The 20,555-nt window shown below is 37.1% G+C and overlaps 1 protein-coding gene across 4 annotated transcripts in view; it reads right to left on the bottom strand.

Annotated features, from left to right (window-relative positions):
• nup155 (nucleoporin 155) overlaps positions 1-20,555 on the bottom strand; it is a 43,638-nt gene that overhangs the window by 11,057 nt on the left and 12,026 nt on the right. For 2 of the 4 annotated variants that reach the window (XM_084104033.1, XM_084104034.1), the window contains exons 10-24: positions 20,136-20,233; positions 19,341-19,609; positions 17,085-17,255; positions 16,894-17,004; positions 15,837-15,931; positions 14,214-14,299; positions 14,035-14,097; positions 11,982-12,132; positions 11,802-11,868; positions 10,714-10,829; positions 10,525-10,628; positions 5,557-5,690; positions 4,731-4,922; positions 3,829-3,967; positions 392-527 (exon numbers count right to left, since the gene is read on the bottom strand). In XM_084104033.1, the coding sequence (XP_083960159.1) occupies positions 392-527; positions 3,829-3,967; positions 4,731-4,922; positions 5,557-5,690; positions 10,525-10,628; positions 10,714-10,829; positions 11,802-11,868; positions 11,982-12,132; positions 14,035-14,097; positions 14,214-14,299; positions 15,837-15,931; positions 16,894-17,004; positions 17,085-17,255; positions 19,341-19,609; positions 20,136-20,233 (1,932 nt within the window). The remainder of the gene's footprint in view (positions 1-391; positions 528-3,828; positions 3,968-4,730; positions 4,923-5,556; positions 5,691-10,524; positions 10,629-10,713; positions 10,830-11,801; positions 11,869-11,981; positions 12,133-14,034; positions 14,098-14,213; positions 14,300-15,836; positions 15,932-16,893; positions 17,005-17,084; positions 17,256-19,340; positions 19,610-20,135; positions 20,234-20,555) is intronic. The other 2 variants (XM_084104035.1, XM_084104036.1) reach the window with 1 other exon arrangement.

The following is a 20,555-nucleotide window of genomic DNA, read 5'->3' as shown; positions in this document are numbered from 1 at the left end:
CGCTTCATTACGTTTTCTCAGGTTACTGATGCACTTACACAGTTTATGCACTATTGTAACCTAATTTTCCTTGCATGCACTTTAAGGAAATTATATTTTATTTAAGAACAATTGTTTCAAAAGTTAATTCACTTTAAAAAGTGAATGTCATTTCAGTTAAAAAAAAAGATGCGATGCTTGATTTGGTTTATATTTGCTTATTGCGCTCGCTTGCGCCCTCTTGTGGGCATAGGAGACAATACAGTACTTTTTTCCTTTACCATAATATTGCATTTAAAATTAGAATATAATTTGTAATTTGGTAATATTTAATAAAGAAATTAGAATTTAGCTTTTCAGCCATTTTGACAGCCCTAATGATGAGTATGTGTGTGTGTGTGTGTGTACTGACCTCTCCTGGAAGGCCTGCTGGCCGGTGGAGTCCTCCTCTGGTTCTCCGTTCCTGTAGAAGTGCGGCCCCAGTTTCTGAGGGTCTTTTTTATCAGCGGCCGTGAGACACAGCTCCACCACTCCCTCATAGAAACGCACTGAACGGGAGCAGAAGGGGGTCAGTTTGCAATATAAAGATCGTTCAGTTCCTCTGCATTGAAAGGGATAGTTCACCCAAAAATGAAAATTAGTCCATGATTTACTCACCCTGAAGTCATCCTAGGTGTGTATGACATTCTTCTTTCAGACGAATATAATAGGAGTTATATTAAAAAATGTCCTGGCTCTTCCAAGCTTTATAATAATGGTTCTTCCTGAACCATTGAATGCATACGAGCATTGATGAGTACGCCATATCAGTGTCAGCTTACATTAGCAAATGTACAGAGGATGTCAGCATCATGAAGACCATCATTTCCCGAGCCAATCAGAAACCCTGGCTGACTGCAGAAGTACGCAAGATGCTAAAAGCACGGAACATTGCCTTCAAGTCTGGCGACGTGGAGGCTCTGAGAACAGCAAGAGCCAATCTGAACCGTGCCATTAGGTTAGCAAAGCGTACTCACAGTAAAAAAATCCAGGACTTGTTCCATGACTCCACCAACATCAGCAACATGTGGAAAGGCATACGGGCTATCACCAACCACAAGGTAACTCCTCCATTTGGAGGTGAAGCTGACACTGACCTCCTCAATGAACTAAATATTTTTTTTGCGAGGTTTGAGGCACTAAACAGCACTCGTGCAGAGAAAGCAGTTCCCCATCAGCAAGAAAAGACACTTTGCCTGGACATAGCTGATGTGCGGAAGTCTCTGAGGAGGGTAAACACCCGGAAGGCCCCAGGCCCTGATAACATACAGGGGCGAGTGCTCAAGGACTGTGCAGACCAGCTGGCTTGTGTTCTGACGGATATTTTTAACACCTCGCTAGACCAAGCCACAGTGCCATCGTGCCTAAAGACCGCCACCATTATCCCAGTGCCTAAAAAATCTCGGATCACCTCTCTAAATGACTACCGGCCCATCGCACTGACTTCCATCATAATGAAGTGCTTTGAAAGGCTGGTCAAAGACTACATCATCTCCAGACTCCCTCCCACGCTTGACCCCTTTCAGTTTGCCTACCGGCCAAATCGCTCCACTGAGGATGCCATCTCCTCCGCTCTACACTTGAGCCTCGCACATCTGGAGGAGAAGAACACGCATGTTAGGCTGTTGTTCCTGGACTTCAGTTCAGCTTTTAATTCCATCATCCCTCAACACCTGGTAGACAAACTGGAACCTCTGGGCTTCAGCACCCCCTTGCGGAACTGGCTGCTTGATTTCCTCACTGATAGACCTCAGTCAGTGCGGGTTGGACAGAATACCTCCAGCGTCATCACCCTCAGTACAGGCTCCCCACAGGGCTGTGTCCTGAGTCCTCTGTTGTTCACTCTAATGACACATGATTGCGTCCCTAGGCACGCCACTAATCACATTGTGAAATTTGCGGATGACACAACAGTGGTAGGCCTCATCAGGGATGACAAGGACCTGGCCTACAGAGAGGAGGTGGAGCAGTTGGTGGGCTGGTGCAGAGACAACAGCCTGATCCTGAATGTCGACAAGACCAAAGAACTCATTGTCGACTTCAGGAAGAACCAGCCCAGCCATGCTCCACTACTCATCAACAACATAACCGTGGAGGTGGTCAGCAGTACAAAGTTTCTGGGGGTGCTTATCACACACGATTTTACCTGGTCTGTAAACACTGCATCACTGGTGAAGAGGGCACAGCAGCGGATGTACTTCCTACGGAGGATGAGAAGAGCTCATCTGCCCCCACCTATCCTCACCACATTTTACAGAAGCACCATAGAGAGCATCTTGACCAGCTGTATCTCAGTGTGGTGTGGAGGCTGTAGTGCCTCTGACTGGAAGGATGTGAGAAGAGTGGTGAGGACAGCAGAGAGAATCATCGGCACTTCTCTCCCCTCCATTCAGGACATTGCAGAGAACCGCTGTGCATCTCGGGCCAGAAAAATCTGCAGCGACTCCTCTCACCCCCATTATGGTCTGTTTACTCTGCTGGCCTCCGGAAAGAGGTTCCGCAGCATGCGGTGTAGGACCACCAGGTTCTATAACAGCTTTTTTCCCCAAGCCATCAGACTGTTGAACACTTAAAAAATAATACTTAGTGCTGCTGGTCTTACACTAGACTGCTGTCATACATCTATTTAGATATTTGTATATTTAATATTTAATCCATTCTGCTATTTGTATATTTATTTATATTTTGCTTACAGAATTTTTTTTTTTTTTTTTTTTTTTTTTTTTTTTTTTTTGCATAAACATTTGCATTGTACTGAAACTGTAAAAACTGTGGCCTATGCAAACGAAATTTCGTTCTGTACACACTTGTTGTATACTGAATGACAATAAAGTCTGTCAAGTCAAGTCAAGTCATAATGGGAGTGAATGGGTGTATTTTTTTGGAAATCCATCAGGCATCTATCCATTAGAAGTCTAAAATGATCATTTTTAAAGAGAAATGTGGGAGGAGCTTGAGTTTGTCGCCCAGCCCTGTTTGTTTGAAACGCAAGAGGCTTCAAAACTTACGCTACTCCTACATCTACGTCACGGGTTACTCTTGTGGCGTAAGTCGACTTGCGTAGGCCGTCTGCCGGAAGCTAGTTATTTTAGTCCATAAAGTTTTTAATGGATATTTTTCTTACAATAACGCATCGCTTCACTTCAGAAGGCCTTTATTAACCCGCCAGAGCATGTGGAGCACTTTTATGATGGATAGATGCACTTTTATGATGGATAGATGCACTTTTATGATGGATAGATGCACTTTTATCATGGATAGATGCACTTTTATCATGGATAGATGCACTTTTATCATGGATAGATGCACTTTTATCATGGATAGATGCACTTTAATGATGGATAGATGCACTTTTATGATGGATAGATGCACTTTAATGATGGATAGATGCACTTTTATGATGGACAGATGCACTTTTATGATGGATAGATGCACTTTTATCATGGATAGATGCACTTATGATGGATAGATGCACTTTTATGATGGATAGATGCACTTTTATGATGGATAGATGCACTTTTATGATGGATAGATGCACACTTATGATGGATAGATGCACTTTTATCATGGATAGATGCACTTTTATCATGGATAGATGCACTTTGATGGACTTCCAAAAAAAAAAAACCCATTAACTGCCATTATAAAGCTTGGAAGAGCCAGGACATTTTTTAATATAACACTAATTGTATTCGTCTGAAAAAAGAAAGTCATATACACCTAGGATGACTTCAGGGTGAGTAAATCATGGGCTAATTTTCATTTTTGGGTGAACTATCCCTTTAAAGCAGACGCGGCTCAGACGCTCACCTTGCCGGTACTGTGAGCACACGAGTGGCAGGTCTGTGTGGTGGCTGATCTGCTGATAGAGACGGAGGGATTCCTTCAGCGTTCGCTCCTTCTCCTGCTTGTTCTGGATCTGTCTGGAGCTCTGGAGAAGCTCGTTGGCCTTGAATTGTTAAGGCGGCATGGCAAGGAACCAAAGTCGAATTAAGATCATATTGAGAATATTGAATTTTATTGAAATAATTGAATGCAGAATTGAAATTGAAATTAAATAAAAATCTAACTATTTCACTAAATCAATGTAAATACAAATTAACTAAAATAAAATGAAAAACTGGAATGAATTAAATAAACTAATAACTAAAAGAAAAAATAATCAAGTTAAAGCAACTAAAAACAATAAATAAAAATAAAATAAATAAATAAAATTATATAATAAAATATATACAAAGATAAACAAAAAACTAACTAAACAAAAAATCAATAAAACAAACGTTTTTTTTAAAATAAAATAAATAAAACAAACTAATAAATAAGTCAATAAATAACAAATACATAAAAATAAGCTAAATAATAAATGTGCACTAAAAACTAAAGAAAAATTAAAAAATTTAATAAATAAAAAAATCTAATAAATAAAAAAACAAAAATACAGACAGACAAACATAAAATAAAAAAAAATAAAAAAAATAATTAACTCAAAATTAATAACAAAAATAAGTAAACTAAATAAAAAACTTTTTTTTTTTAATTAAAAAACGAAAAAATAAACTCAAATAAAAAACGAAATAAATAAAATTAAATATTAAATGCATAAACACACAAAAAAACTAAATAAAACTGCGTGATTCCTTTCCCACAGTGACCAAATTATTTTTCCATCTTCGTACTGTGTGTGGTTTGTGTGTGTTGTGTGAGAATGGTACCTTGGAGCAGGTGCTGTCGTCACTGCTGTACAGCAGAGGGCAGATGTCCCTCAGGTGAACGCTGACCGTGTCGACACACGCGCTGTCTTTGATGTACACGTTAATGAGCGCGGTGATGAGAGCGCCGCTCAGCTCGCGTCCAGAAACAACCACGTCCTTAAAACTCACGGCCTTAATCTGATCCTGAAACTCCTGGTAGTGGAAGAAAACCAGCGAGGGAAATGATAGGAACGTTTGTGCATCAAGTCTCAATATAGGGCTGCATGATATATATATTGTTTAAAAATCGAAATAGTCGCAATATGTCTGCGATTTAATGAAATAAACATGTGCGCTACCAGTTAAATGAACACAGTGCCGTGCTTCATTCTGAAACGAGGAGTGCATGTTTTTAGTTGACGGCAACCCGTCAAAAATAAAAGCTCAATAGTTTAAAGCATGTAAAGAATGTTTAGACTCTTTAAAATACGTCCAAGAGTTTTACAAGACAGTCTGTTATTGTAGGAACATTGACGTTACATTTTCAATGTACGCTGAACTGTGATTGGCTGCTTTACATTTATGTTAGTTGGCTTCTGGGCGGTCCTTGGCCAATGAAAGACATTTAATAATAAATCACAATAAAATCATTATTTTATAGTCATATTGAATTGGTCAAAAACACTGTGAACGTGGCCTATGAAAACTTTCCAAATAGAGCTCTTCAAGTCCTCTTTTCATATCGCAGAAAAACAAGTTTTTTACATGATCTCGCAGCCCTATTTCATTATGAATTTGACACTCAGGCTGTTTATATTCAGGAAAGCACGAGAGCGATGGGTCGTACCTTGGGCATCTCAGAGATGATGAGGCTGAACTGATGATCGCACAGAAGCTTCCAGAGCGCCAGCGTCTGACAGGAGCGATGAATCAACTGCTGCATGGCCTGAAGAGACGCTTTCTCGTGCGCTTGAGCCTCCGCTGAGGAACAAACGTGTCAAGTCACCGTCATTTATATAGTGCTTTTAACAATATAAATTGTTTCAAAACAGCTTTACATTATCTGCGTTTCCATTACCCTACAAATTACGCAAATTGAAATTGCGAATTGAAAATACGCCCAATGGAAACACGTCAATTTCACAAAAACTTCCATTTATCACAAAAAGTTTTTACGCTCGCATGAGGAGGTTTATCAGGCCATTCAAAAATTAAATATTTCTGCAATGGAAACAGTTTTTGCGCATTTACAGGTCAGCTGACGTAGATGACGCGGTGTTTGGACAGAATACGAGACAGAGCTCTTTATTAAATTCATAAAAAACAAAAGAGTTATAAGAATAATGGATTCTAAACCTCAAAGAAATGCCACAATCAAGACCTCGAAGCAGATCTGAGGGAGAAACACCCAGAAACTCCTCATATGAGCCGCTCAAGTATAATAAGGGTCGTTCCTTACAATTAATGCTTTGACAACACACATACGTCTCCTTCCATTAATAATAATGGCTAGTGTGGTGACTGACATATACATAAACCCATCAACATCCGTCGCCATGATTTTTGGAATGATTATCGCGAGAGAAAAAAATTATGTTTTAGTCGCATAACATCGGATAATGGAAACGCCGCCATTTCGCAATAGTTTTTTTGTCGACATTTAGAAAAAAATCTGCGCAAATCTGTAATGGAAACGCGCCTAGTGATGATAGAAAATTAAAGTAACAGAGATTGTTTTGGCTTTACAGCAGCTCTAGAATAAAGTCCAGATAAAGTTAGTTTTGATTGATTCACTTCCGTTGCAAAGATCATTAGTTATTAACTTAGGGGCCGCTAACAGGACACCGTTCTAACAGAAAACCCTTAAAGGTGCCGTAGAATGGATTATTTTATTATTTTATAATGTTTCCTGGGGTGCCCTTATAATGTTAGTATGTTTTTTAGATCAAAATTTGTTATAATTTAGAAATAAAAGGCATATTTCCTAGCCTGATTTCATCACCTGGTTTGAACACTCTGTTTGAAGGGGCGTGTCTGCTGTGAGACTTCAGTGTTGTTGCCCACTGCTGTGATTGGCTGACATGCTTGCATATGAAATATCTGGCATTACATGTGGAACTATCTGGAAAACTTTTACTATTACAGCTATTATACGTTTTTACTATTACAGCTATCGGGATTAACGAATCATGAGAAGTTTTTTAAGTATTTAGATCTATTCCAGCATTGAGCAGATGACAGCCTGTTGATCGCGTGAATGAAGATCTTATCACTGCAATGCGATTTACTGATGCATAAACAGTGTTGAACGACTTTGAGAGAAAGATTATCTGTCTGAACTTGAACAATTACACATCAGAAATTCACATAACCCACTGGTTCTTCAGAGGCTCGGATGAAGGAGCTAAAAAAATATTTTTGTGTTCATTTGTAGTTACATCCAAACTGAGCAACTGCCATGCTTCGTTCGCTCGTTTGCAAGCCACGATGTCTCTCGAGGAAAAAAAAAAATATCGCGCTGGATCTAGATAACACAGTGTAAATTATCGTTAATAAAATCACTTCTTACCGCTTGCGGGAATATAACGTTAGTTGAAATTGCCCCCTTCGTCCGTTTGAGACGCCGAGAGAAGCCTGGCTGCTTGATATTGTTCCAGGTTAGAAAAACAGTCCGTGGTGAAATGGGCAGAGCAACTTTCTTCGAATTAAACTGTAGCGGTATCCGATTATAGATAGATTATAGATAGATCTGCCATTTTCCCTATGATCCTCGCTTGTTTCTTCACCTGCAGAACTTCTGATGATTCGGCTGCGCAGTTCCGCCTGGCACTGAGCATGGGCTGGCATATGCAAATTTTTAGAGGCGTACATATTAATGATCCCAACTGTTGCGTCACAGTTGGTGTTATGTGGAGATTCGCCCGTTTTTCAGGGGTGTTTTTCAAAAACGAGATTTAAATAAGAAAGAGAAAACTATGGTGTTTGAGACTCACTGTATGTCATGTCCATGTACTGAACTCTTGTTATTTGACTATGCCAAGATAAATTCAATTTCACATTCTAGGGCACCTTTAACGTGTTCTGGCCCGCTCATTCGCACAACAACAGTGAAGCTCGACAGCTCAACAGCTCGAGAACGCAAACCCTGAAATAGGCTCCAAGGTGCAAGCCTTGAACATTTTTGAAAAACATTATCATCTCCACGTAAACTTCAAAAACGCTGTGAAAACACTGACGGCGTACATGCGTATTATGTGTTTAGTCCATAGGTATGTATATATATATACGTATATATACGTACGCATGTAGTCTTTCTTTACTAATTGACCTTGCCTGGCCTTAAAAATTCATAATACAGAATTTTCTGTCGCTTCCGCGTATGCATGTGAACTGGAATCATTTTGACAACGTTTTATCTGTACAGAGGTGAAGGGAAAACATGAGAAGATGGTGAATATATCAACATGCACAGACACACAATCTAGGGCTGAGCACGAATATTCAATCTGTAATTATTATTGGAAAAATAAAATACTATTCGAATTTTACTACGCTGCTTTGCTGGCCGTATATGCAATGAATCTATAATCCCAAGCACTAAAACTCGCAGTTAAAATTAAATGCACTGGGTGGCGCTGTGGAGCGTGTTTAACAAGTTTATTGTATTTGATCACGTAACGTTGTCGTCTGCCTCCTGAAGTTTGGAATTACTTGATGAAAATGATCTTACAAATTAATTAATGAAACTGAGTTATCATAATATCACCACCACAATAGGCCATTACAGATTTGCGCAAAACTTTTGCGATATTTTCTAAATGTCGATAAAAAACTATTGCGAAATGACGGCGTTTCCATTAACCGATGTTATGTGACCAAAAAGCATTTCTTTGAGGTTTAGAAATAAAAATAAAGAACTCAGTCTCGTCTTCCGTCCAAACATACTGCGTCAGGTGACCTGTAAATGCGCAAAAGCCGTTTCCATTGCAGTTTTGTGAAATATTCCTTTTTCGAACTGCCTGAAAAACCACCTCATGTGAGCGTAAAAAATAATTCGCGATAATTGGGAGTTTTTGCGAAATTGACGCGTTTCCATTGGGCGTTTTTTCAATTCAATTCAATGACTCTGATCTTTCTTTTAGCACTCATGTACATAATATAACTAATAAGCTCAACTGCTCACTTAGAATTTTATACCAATCAATTAACTGTTTTAATTTTCCTGTCAGAAAAAAAATTGTTTCTCAACTTTTATTGCCAATCTTGGATTATGCCGACATCGTATACCAAAATACTACAGCCTCCTGCCTTCAGTCTCTTAACACGGCCTACAATAGCCTGTGTAGATTTATCCTCCGCTGCCCCTACAGAACACACCACTGTGAAATGTACCATCAACTGTCCTGGCTGACCCTACCAGACAGAAGGCGTTTTCATTGGTTACAATTTATTTTTAAATGTATTTATATGGACTATCCTTCCAATTTAAAACAATATCTAACTCCATTTAGCTCATTTTATAACTTGCGACACAATAATCAAATCTATTTTCTCATTCCTCAAATCAATAAAGAAATGGGAAGATATGCATTTCAGCATAAAGCACCGTATGAGTGGAATAACCTTCGCTCTTTGACTTCCTTTCCAATGTTTAAAAATGTCCTAGCTCAACATCTTCAGAATACATGCAATTGTTTTTACTTTTTTTTTGTTGATATCTCTGTGCTGGTTTGAGGGCACAGGTCAGGACAGATGCTGGAGCATTATTGGTGGTCACTACTGCTCTACAGTGGTTACCACTGATAGAGTTGATATCCTTAAACGGGATTAAATGAAACCTATTTTAAGCATGGTGCATTAATCCTTTACATTTATGTGTGCATACGTGTTTACTGGTGTCTAGATGTGTGTTTCGGTACATATTACATGCGTTTACTCTGTTGAGGGATGAGTGAGCAACCTTTGGAGAGTCTTGTATTAGTGAATGTCTTGTTTGTATGAGTTATGCATTATATATTTCTGCACTTACTATTATTGTAAAGTAAGTTGTTGTTTTTTGTGGTTGTTGTTTGTTTGTTTTTCTTTTGTTGTGTATGTGTTTTCTGTTTTATTTGTGTATGTGTTTTCTGTTTTATTTGACTGCCGCTGTAAGGTCAATGCCAATTTCTGTACCTGGACTCGAGGACCCCCTCGAAAACGAGATGGTTCATCTCAAGGGGTTATTCCTCTTCAATAAATAAATGTCAAACAATTCGCAATTTTAATTTGCACAATTTGAAGGGTAACGGAATGAGAAATCACATGAAATCCAAACACAGTCGAACCTTATCTGATAGCAAAAATTATTTTTAGACATACGCTTCCTTTAAGTTTCGTCGAGGGAGACAGGTTTAAGAACAGGAAACGCTCAGCAGTTATCTGTGTCTCTGCATCATCAGTCAGCGCAGCGCGTTCTCACTCGAGCATGTGGATATTATTGTTTTTCTCGACATGAACGTGGAACAATATAAACGTGCAGACTTGAGTGTGTATGTACGTTCTGTACGATAATTGGCAGTCTGATTTATTCGAGTTTTTTCGCTCGCATTGCTTTGGCTTAAATGCTTTACACATATTGTTTAATGTTTTCAACTAAAAGAAAACCTTAAGATATAACATAAGCTTGTTGTGTATATTGACTAATCGTAAGCTTGTTCAGAAATGGTGAAAAAAAACAACAACGTCTTTCTCGTTAAACGTCATTTAAATATTCGAATACAATATTTTTGAAAAATCCCAAACACAAACATACACACACACACACACTGAAACTCACTGTGGTACTTCCGCTGAAGCTCCTGCTGTACTTGTTGGGAGCTGGAACCATCCGGACGCATGAATCCCAGAAGTCTTTGCTGTAGGTTTGCTGGCGAGCTGAAACTGAGGAGGTCGAGTCACTTAGAAAACCAAATTGCTACAAGAAACATGCATTACTTCAACATGAGAGGAGGTGATGGGGACCTACTTGGCCACACCCAGAGAAGTCGGACTGAACTGGGAGTTTTTGTCCAGGAATTCCTTCAAACCCTGAAGCTCCATGAGGACGAGCTCCAGATCGGATGAACTGGCTGTGCTCTCCATCTAAAGGTCAAACGACATTATCAATGAACCACACAAAGAGGAGCTGAGATTTTACACCAAAGACACGTCAACCTGAGCCTAGTCTCAGATTTGGCTGAACGTCTGATAAATATGGCACACAAAATCATTTCGGAAAATTTGAAGTTGAATATCGCGTTTACATCTGTGACAATAAGCGCTTACCGGGATCAACTAAACGCTGGGTTTTCAAAAGTATGCGAAGAATGTTTAGACTCTTTAAAATACGTCCAAGAGTTTTACAAGACAGTCTGGTATTGTAGGAACATTGACGTTACATTTTCACATTTTACAATTATCCAATATCTTCATGGCTCACAATAATAAAAAATAAATAAATAAATGAATTAATAAAACAAAATAAAGAATTTGTATAAAAAAAGCTCTAAAATCTGTCATTAATCACAAACAAAATCAATAAAAACTAAATACATAAATAAAAGCAATAAAAGCAATAAAGCATTAATTTCTCTAAAATCTGTCATTAACCACAATAAACAATTAATAAATAAAAACAAAGTATTTTTGTAAAATTGGTCCAAAATCTGTCATTACTTACAATAAAAAAAAAATTAATAGAAACATTTATAAAATGCACAAACATATTTTGCAAAAATGAAAAAATGCATATAAATTATCCAATATCTGTCATTGCTCACAAAAAAAAAAATCAAAAATCAAAATTAAAATAAATTTATAAAACAAAATAAAGCATTCTTTGTAAAAATGTTCCAAAATCTGTCAAAATCAATAAAAAACTAAATGCATAAATAAAAGCAAAAAAGCATTGAAATTTCTCTAAAATCTGTAATTACCCACAATAAACAAACAAAAAGCACTACTCCAAAATCTGTCATTAGTAACAATAAAAAAAAAATATTGAAAAATTTATAAAACACAAATGACACATTTTACAAAAAATGTAAAAATACTCTAAAATGTCTCATTACTCACAAAAGTCACAGTCTGACTCCCTTTGTTAATGATGGTCTCCATCGAAAGACTCCCGTCCCAGATGTTCCTGTTTCAAAGCATCAATACAAGCAAATCTTTATTAAAGAATCAGTCAAAACACACTGTTATGAGCTTTCGGAATGTCAAGGCTAGCATGTATTAAGCGTAACGCACACTGACCCCAGTATACGTGTGAAGTAAATACAGATGCCGTTGTGTTTTCCAGAGAAGATGACCTCAGGTCCAGAGGACACAGCTGTGAGACCGGCACCGCTGGGGATCATGGGAGTAACCGGGATGTAAGGGGTCGACATGGTTGGCGGGAACATGCCTGATGAGTCAAACACATGTTTTAAAGGTGCAGTGTGTAATTTTTAGCAGCATCTAGTGGTGAGATTGCAAACTGCAGAAGTTACGGTGGCCGACAGGAAGTGATGTCGTCGTCTGAGACAGCAGAGAGGAGCCAGTTAAGCAATGAGGTTTCTTTACAAAGATAAATTAAGAAATTAGGTTTACTTAATTATTCAGTAAAACGATATGTTATTGCGAATATTATTGTTACTTGTTCATCATTGTGTCAGTGTTTTATTCGCTGACTTTAGCTGTAGCTTCTTTACACGAAGAACAACAGTGACGAAACGCGTTTATCCGTTTAGGGCCACCGTAGAAACATGTCGATGTAAGCGGACCTGCGGTGTGTGTAGAGAGAAATGCTCATCTAAGCTAATAAAAACATAATGGTTCATTAAAGGGATAGTTCACTTTGAAATTAAATTTTGGTATGTTTTAGCTTACCTCAAGGGCATCCAAGATGTAGGTGTCTTTGTTTCCGCAGTAGTTTCAATTTTGATATTTTTAGGTCAAACCGTTCTTGTCTGTCAGTCATAATGCAGATCTATGGTCACGGTCTCAAAGAGCATGCACAGAGAAGTCCAAATTAAACAATTCCCCATCGTAAGTACACATTGATGGCCTAAGACACGAAACGAGGCACGAGACACGATCTGAGGGCGCGTCACACGTCACACACTAGGAAGCGCGCGCGCCCTCAGATCACTTGGACGTGGTTGTGTACAAGAGGTAAAAACGATATAAATACTGTTCGTTTTCTCACACAAACCGCTCGTTTCGTGTCTTAGGCCATCAATGTGTACTTACGATGGGGAATTGTTTAATTTGGACTTCTCTGTGCATGCTCTTTGAGACAGTGACCATAGACCTGCATTAAATGACTGACAGACAAGAACGGTTTGACCTAAAAATATCAAAATTGAAACTACTGCGGAAACAAAGACACCTACATCTTGGATGCCCTTGAGGTAAGCTAAAACATACCAAAATGTAATTTCAAAGTGAACTATCCCTTTAAATTAGGTCTTTATACACCACTGAAATACATAAATGTGTATATGATATTGCATTTCTGTCAACAGATCCTCCTAAATATTACACACTGCACCTTTAAAAACAATATTCAGCAGGAAGTAACAAGACGGGACGCATCCATCAGGATAATTCGACTGTGATATTATTGCATTAAATTATTTAGAATAACATGCAAAACAATAAGACAAAGACAACAACAAGATGCATTATGGGCCTGGAATAGAGACAGACACACACACAACTGATTTCTTTACTTGTGTAGAATGATTGCATTAAAGAGGACCTATTATGCTTTATTTCATGTTCATCTCTCTTTAGTGTGTAATGTTGCTGTTTGATCATGAAGAAGCTCCAGTTCTTCTCTATATCAGTGTGTGTTTCTGAACTCCTGAAACGCCTCCATTGTAGTCTTGAGTTTCTTCCGGGAACGAACACGTCACAATATTCCTAGTTTAAATAATTAATGCGCAGAATAAAGGGGCGGGGCCTGGTTGAGTTGGTTAGTAGTGTGTTAAACTGGTGGTTATGGTAAGGGGCGGGACATTTCCCAAACACACTCGAAGCACTCAACCAATCACAACGCACTGCTGCAGCCGACCAATCAGAGCACAGTGTGCTTTTCAGAAGGAGGGGCTTCATAGAGACAGGAACTAAACAGAGCGTTACTGACAGACTGGGAAGAGAGGAGCCGCAACAATGGAGAATATGAGGAGAATAATCAACATTCAAGCATGAAAACCTGTTCTAGTAGAGCACAAAAACTAAATAATAGGTCCTCTTTAACATCAGATATACCAGTACACACAGATTAGTGAAGTGCCCACTGGTCTGAGGGGTAGTTTTATACCTGGGGCAGGTGTGGCAAGAAAACTGGGGTTTGGTAGGGGGCTGCCGACAGGCATTGGGGATCCTACAATCACAGCAGACTACAGATTAGACATTAGTCAACACTGACAGCTTCTAGTGTGATTTGACAGGGTTAATGGTTACAACTAGATCTGTGTGGCAGGTTGAAATGTTTCTCACCTGGTACGGGGGAGCTGAAGAGCGGGCCGACGTTACTGGGAGCAGAAATGGCAGATGGGAAACGCATCTGAGCCTCTCCACCGTACCTGCATCAAGTCAAATCACCAAATCAAGTATTTCCATGATGATTTTGTTGGCCGTAGAGTTGTCAAAAAGTACATACTTCGGTAACAAGTCGGTACTGACATTTAAAAAATGTGACGCTTGAGCGCTTGAGCGCTGTTGAGCAGAATCGTAAACTCCTCTGATTGGCCATTGTGTTCAAGAGCTCATCGGATATGTCTGTGATTGGCTACAATGATCAGCGCTTCAAAAACATGTTGTAAATATACATCAGTGACGCTCTTCAGACAGGAGTGTTTGAAAGCAGGACACTTTCAAATGCTCCCGTGCGTTGATCCTTGTGGCCAATCACAGACATATCTGATGAGCACATGAACACAATGACCAATCAGAGGTGTTTACGATTCCGCTTAAGTGTTCAAAGCGTCACAATTTTAAAATTTAAGTACCGACTTGGTACTGAAGTATGTACTTTTTGACAACTCTAGTTGGCCGTATATTCACAATTCGTGAATTTGCAATGGTTTTAAAGTAAAATTGTTTTAGCCATTGAATGAACTGGTCAAATGAACCATATTTTCCAGAAAATAAGTTGGACACTGTCAAAATTACACTGAGAAATTAAACACAGATAAGTCGCATCTGTGTATAAGTCACATTTTTTAGACTAAACAAATTTTTTGAAAAGCGAAACTGAAACTAGTGCAGTGTGGGAAATGCGTTATACAAATAAACTTGGCTTCACGTATCTCTCATTCGCATGAATCTGCATGTTTTGCATGCTTGATGTTAATTTAATTATACAAGTTGCTTTGGAATAAGTCTCAGCACATTTTAGATTAAATATATTCTGGAAAATACGGTAAACACTGATTGAGTCGCTGTGGATAAAAGCATCAGCCAAAATGCATAAATTGAAATGTAATGTAAATTTCCTAACGAGTGTGTCAGAGCATTTCAGTCAATCATGAGAAATGATGCTGAAAATTCAGCTTTGATCACAGGAATAAATGGCACTTTACTATATATATATATATATATATATATATATATATATATATATATATGGGGATATTTTGTGGAGTGTTTGAAAGCAGGATATTTTGGGGATATTTAATTTTATTCAATCAATCAATAAATTCCACTAGAAACAAACTTTGTTGTATTATTTTATTTTAATACTGTGAAGCTGCTTTGATACAATCTGTATTGTGAAAAGCGCTATACAAATATACTTGATTTGATATATATATTCACATAGAAAACAGCTGTTTTACATTGTAATAATATTTCACTGTTTTTACAGTATTTTTGATCAAATAAATGCAGCCTTGGTAAGCAGAAGAGACATTAGTGTGTGTGTGTGTGTGTGTGTGTGTGTGTAGTAATTTTAGTGCTGTTTATTGTTATACTGGAGTAAATAAAATGAATAAAATAAAAAATAAAATTCATGTTCACTTGAATTCTTTTATTATTTTAACACTTTTTTATATTTGTCTACTATGACTGTTAAAATAAAATGGTTGGTCGGACTTAAAAAACAGATAAATCATATCTGACCTGAAGAACGCTCGAGTGGCCCACACAGACACTTCTCTATCAGACGCTGCAGTGGAACAGGCCAAGATCAGCGCCGTGGCACACGCCTGCTCCTCCTGTGACCCGAGATCAATGTTTATTAGGGTGTAACGATACACTCATGTCACGATTCAATACATATCACAATACTGAACTCACGATACGATATTATTGCGATACTCCAAGACATATGATTCAAGTTTAACAAAAAAATTACCGTTGATTAAAATGCTGAATTTGATATTACATTGTGTGTGTAAATGAATAGGATGGACTTGGTGCTGAAACCCAATGCACAGGACAATAGAGACACCAGAATAACAATATTCATGATTCTGAAGCTGAAAACAGAATTATTTTAGACAAATATGCTTGACTAGATATATTTAAAATAATTTAGGCCACATTTTACTGGTAACATCAGGCATTTGGCATCATCAGGACACACAAATATTCCCCATTGCATTATCATACATTATATTCAACATTATATAGTAGTTTAATGTAGTACTGACACTAAAACTTTCTCACACAGTAATTTTTATTTTTTATAACTATACACAATAAATTTGTGACCCTGGACCACAAAACCAGTTACATGGGTCTTTTTTTTTAAATTGAGATTTATACATCACATGACAATATTTGGCCGAGATACGACTATTGAAAATCTGGAATCTGAGGGAGCAAAAAATCGAAACATTGAGAAAATCCCCTTTAAAGTTGTGCATTTATGTTCGCGATTGTGCAGCATTCACTCACAAAAATAAATGTTTGATATATTTACGGTAGGACATTTACAAAATATCTTCATTCAATAATTCTGACCCATACAATGTATTGTTGGCTATTGCCACAAATATACCCGTGCGACTTGAGACTGGTTTTGTTCCAGGGTCACATTTTGTCACTATCCACAATACATATTGTTGCATTTTTGTATTGCGATATATTGTGACACGATATATTGTCACACCCCTAATATTAATTGACAAATGCATTGTTACAATATTAAACGAATAAGCCTGACGACACGTACCCTGTGCAGCTTAAAGAACCTCTCGATCTCCTCGCTCTCGCCTCCAGCGCTGCTCACCAGTAGGTGGCGCAACTGATCCACCGGCCTCAGCTTGTGGAAGATGTGACTCCCCTGCAGACGGCGAAGATAACAGTAAGAGAAGGAGAGCGTGAAGAATATCACAGTGTCATCAACGGGAAGATAAAGCACACCTGAGCGGACAAGAGAACAAATTTCTGCGGCGGGATGTTGTGTTGCTGAACGACTAAAGGAGAATCAGTGACCGGAATGAAATCTTTATTCAGAGGAGTGAGGATTCTGGGAGATTTCGTTTCCTCGATTGAACACAGAGCCCATGAGTGACCGTCCACATTCACGATCATCTGAAGAAAAAGATAAAAAACACGAGTGCCATCTTAAAAAACAGACAAACAATGAAGACACCACCAGACGGTTGCGTATAGATATACATATAAGACATTTGATTCATAATGTTATAACTATGTATTTCTATTTACATCGTTTTTGTTTGTTTGTTTGTTTGTGTTGCTGTTTTTATTTTAAACTATACAACGCCACAATTCTCAATGCTGTAGAGATTGTTAAACAGGGTTTAACCTGCACAAATAAAATTAATACCGTACGCAGCAAGATCTGTGGAAACATTTAAACCACAAAATGACAATCTAAACATCTTTGCAGTTCAAATCATACAGATTTTGACAAGAACAAAAAGTTTTATAAAATGATACAACTAACATTTCAGTTTTCAAACCATTTTTTAAGAAAAAGGATGTCATGGGGATTAGTGAAGGATTATATTTATATTATAATATGGTTTAATATTCACATTAAGCCATTTCATGACGCTGTTTTTCTGTCTCCAAATTTAAGACCTCTTGAAATGATATTTAAGAATTTTCTCATACCAGTTAGGGTATTTAAGATAGGGATGCACGATATATATCGGCCACAATATTGGTATCGGGCGATATACAGTGCGAGGCAAAAGTTTGGAAACATTACTATTTTTAATGTTTTTGAAAGAAGTCTCTTATGCTCATCAAGCCTGCAGTTAAAAAAAAAAAACAAAAAAAAAAACAGTAATATTATGAAATATTATTACAATTTAAAATAATGGTTCTCTTTTTTAATATATTTTAAAATGTAATTTATTTTTGTGATGCAAAGCTGAATTTTCATCAGCAAGTACTCCAGTCTTTGGTGTCTTATGATCCTTCAGAAATCATTCTAATATGATAATTTGATACTCAGTTATTATCAATGATGGAAACAGTTGTGCTGTTTAATATATTTTTTTGGAATACTTTTTTCAGGATTCATTGATGAGTAAAACGTTAACAGCATTTATTCATAAAAACAGCATTTATTCAAAATAAAAACATTTCTAACAATATAAATCGTTACCATCACCTTTTATCAATTTAACGCATCCTTGTTGAATTAAAGTACTAATTTCTTTAAAAAAAAAATAGTTATTGTTCCCAAACTTTTGAACGGTAGAGTATATTGTTACAAAAGATTTCTATTCTAAATAAATACAGTTCTTTTTAACTTTTTATTCATCAAATAATCCTGAAAAAAGTATCTCAGGTTATAAAAAAAATATTAAGCAGCACAACTGTTTCCAACATTGATCATAAATCAGCATATTAGAATGATTTCTGAAGGATCATAAGACACCAAAGACTGGAGTACTTGCTGATGAAAATTCAGCTTTGCATTACAAAAATAAATTACATTTTAAAGTATATTAAAAAAGAGAACCATTATTTTAAATTGTAATAATATTTCATAATATTACTGTTTTTTTGTTTTTGTTTTTTTAACTGCAGGCTTGATGAGCATAAGAGACTTCTTTCAAAAACATTAAAAATAGTGATGTTTCCAAACTTTTGACTGGTACTGTATGTTCATTTTTAATGTTAAAAATATGTTAAAATGTTAATGTTAAAAAAAAATGATCGTTATCAGTCCGATAAGAAAATGTGGTCGATATATTAAAGCTGATAAATAATGGATTATTTCCTTCAGCTGAGACTCATGATGATTTTGATTTGCTTGAAATATGATTGAAATCACTTCAAAAAGGAAAATACAGTTCAGTGCAACAGTCTGTCATATCGGCTACCTAAAATTATAATGAGAACATTATATTTGTGTGATTGGGACATGGCTTTTAATGGTGAGACTTTTGTTTTTGTGATCAGGTTCTCAAAAATTAGTAATAAATTTAGATTTATCGGCCAATATATCGGATATCGGCTTTCAAATATAAAGAATTATCGGTATCGGCCAAAATTTTCATATCGATGCATCCCTAACTTAAGACTTTTTATGGCCTTAAATTTGCAACAACTTAATTTAAGACTTTAAGGACCCGCAGGGACTTGTGCTTAAAATAAAGAAAAAGAAACCGATAGGCAGCAAGTGGCTTCATCTCTGACCTGAGCTTCCATGAGGGGCTTTTTAAAGGGAAACGAATCGTGGTTGATGCACCACAGAACATCGCTGTCTTCTGTCTCAGACGAGGCCATCAGCAAAACACCTTTACTGTACAGGGCCTTGTGTACTTTAGCTGGTTTCTGGAGTGTGGAGGACGCGGAGAATCCGGGCGGCAGACGCACATGAACCAGTGAAAGGATGCTGGGTCGGGCCTGGACGTGTTTGGCGTTTGGTGGAGCAAAAGGGATGCTGCTAAAGTAAAGACGCACACCTGCACAACACACACAAATACAGATACTGTCAAACCAAACTTTATTCGGACGCCTTCAACATTTCTCACATTATCACAGTTTATTCGCTATAGTTTAGAAAATGGTAATGAAACATGACAAGAACTCAGTTGATATTTGACTGGTTTTGTCCGTCCTTCTGTTAGACTGTCTCACACATGAATTATGTTGAATATCTGTCAGCTGTTAAATTTAACTACACAATTAGATAATACCAGTTTAGCTCAACCAATCACCAAGCAATGCTTCATTTTGTTCAGTCTGTGTGTAAAAAGAACATTAGCAATTAAAGACAAAACACTTCAGCAAAACATGATCAGCTCAAAGTGGCCGAATAATTTTTGCTCCCGAATGTTTATAAATTTTACTGGTAGTCGCTGTATGAAGAATATTTGGGTATAATATGTCACAGTTTACTTTAAAAAAGTATAAAAAATTAAATCTGGTGTCTGAATAATTGTAGGTTTGACTGTATAAATATCATATTTATAAATGAAGTGTTCATACCAGCATGAGTGACGGCCAACAGCTGACAGTCTGACGACTCGGAGCGATCGATCACTGCGATCTGAACGATGGGTTTGAACACGGAGCGATCAATCGTCCTGCAAAAAAGATGTAGACACACATTATCAATTTAATTCATTTAAAATGTATTAAACAATAATTATCCATTTATTAATAATACAATTATATTTAATTTTAATATAAAATAATGTTATTAACAATTACTCGCTGACCAATATTAGTATTTTGTAATACATTTTAATTCTGATTAAAGATAATGATACAGCTATTGATAAGATTTAGGTAACACTTCACAATAACGGTTTCATTAGTTAACATTACTTAACTACATTAGTTAACATGATGAACTAAGAATGAACAATACTTCTACAGCATTTATTCATCTCAGTTAATGTTAAT

This window comes from Abramis brama (assembly GCF_963993115.1).
Source record: "Abramis brama genome assembly, chromosome: 25".
Lineage (NCBI taxonomy): Eukaryota > Metazoa > Chordata > Actinopteri > Cypriniformes > Leuciscidae > Abramis > Abramis brama.
This window is presented reverse-complemented; position numbering and strand designations above follow the sequence as displayed.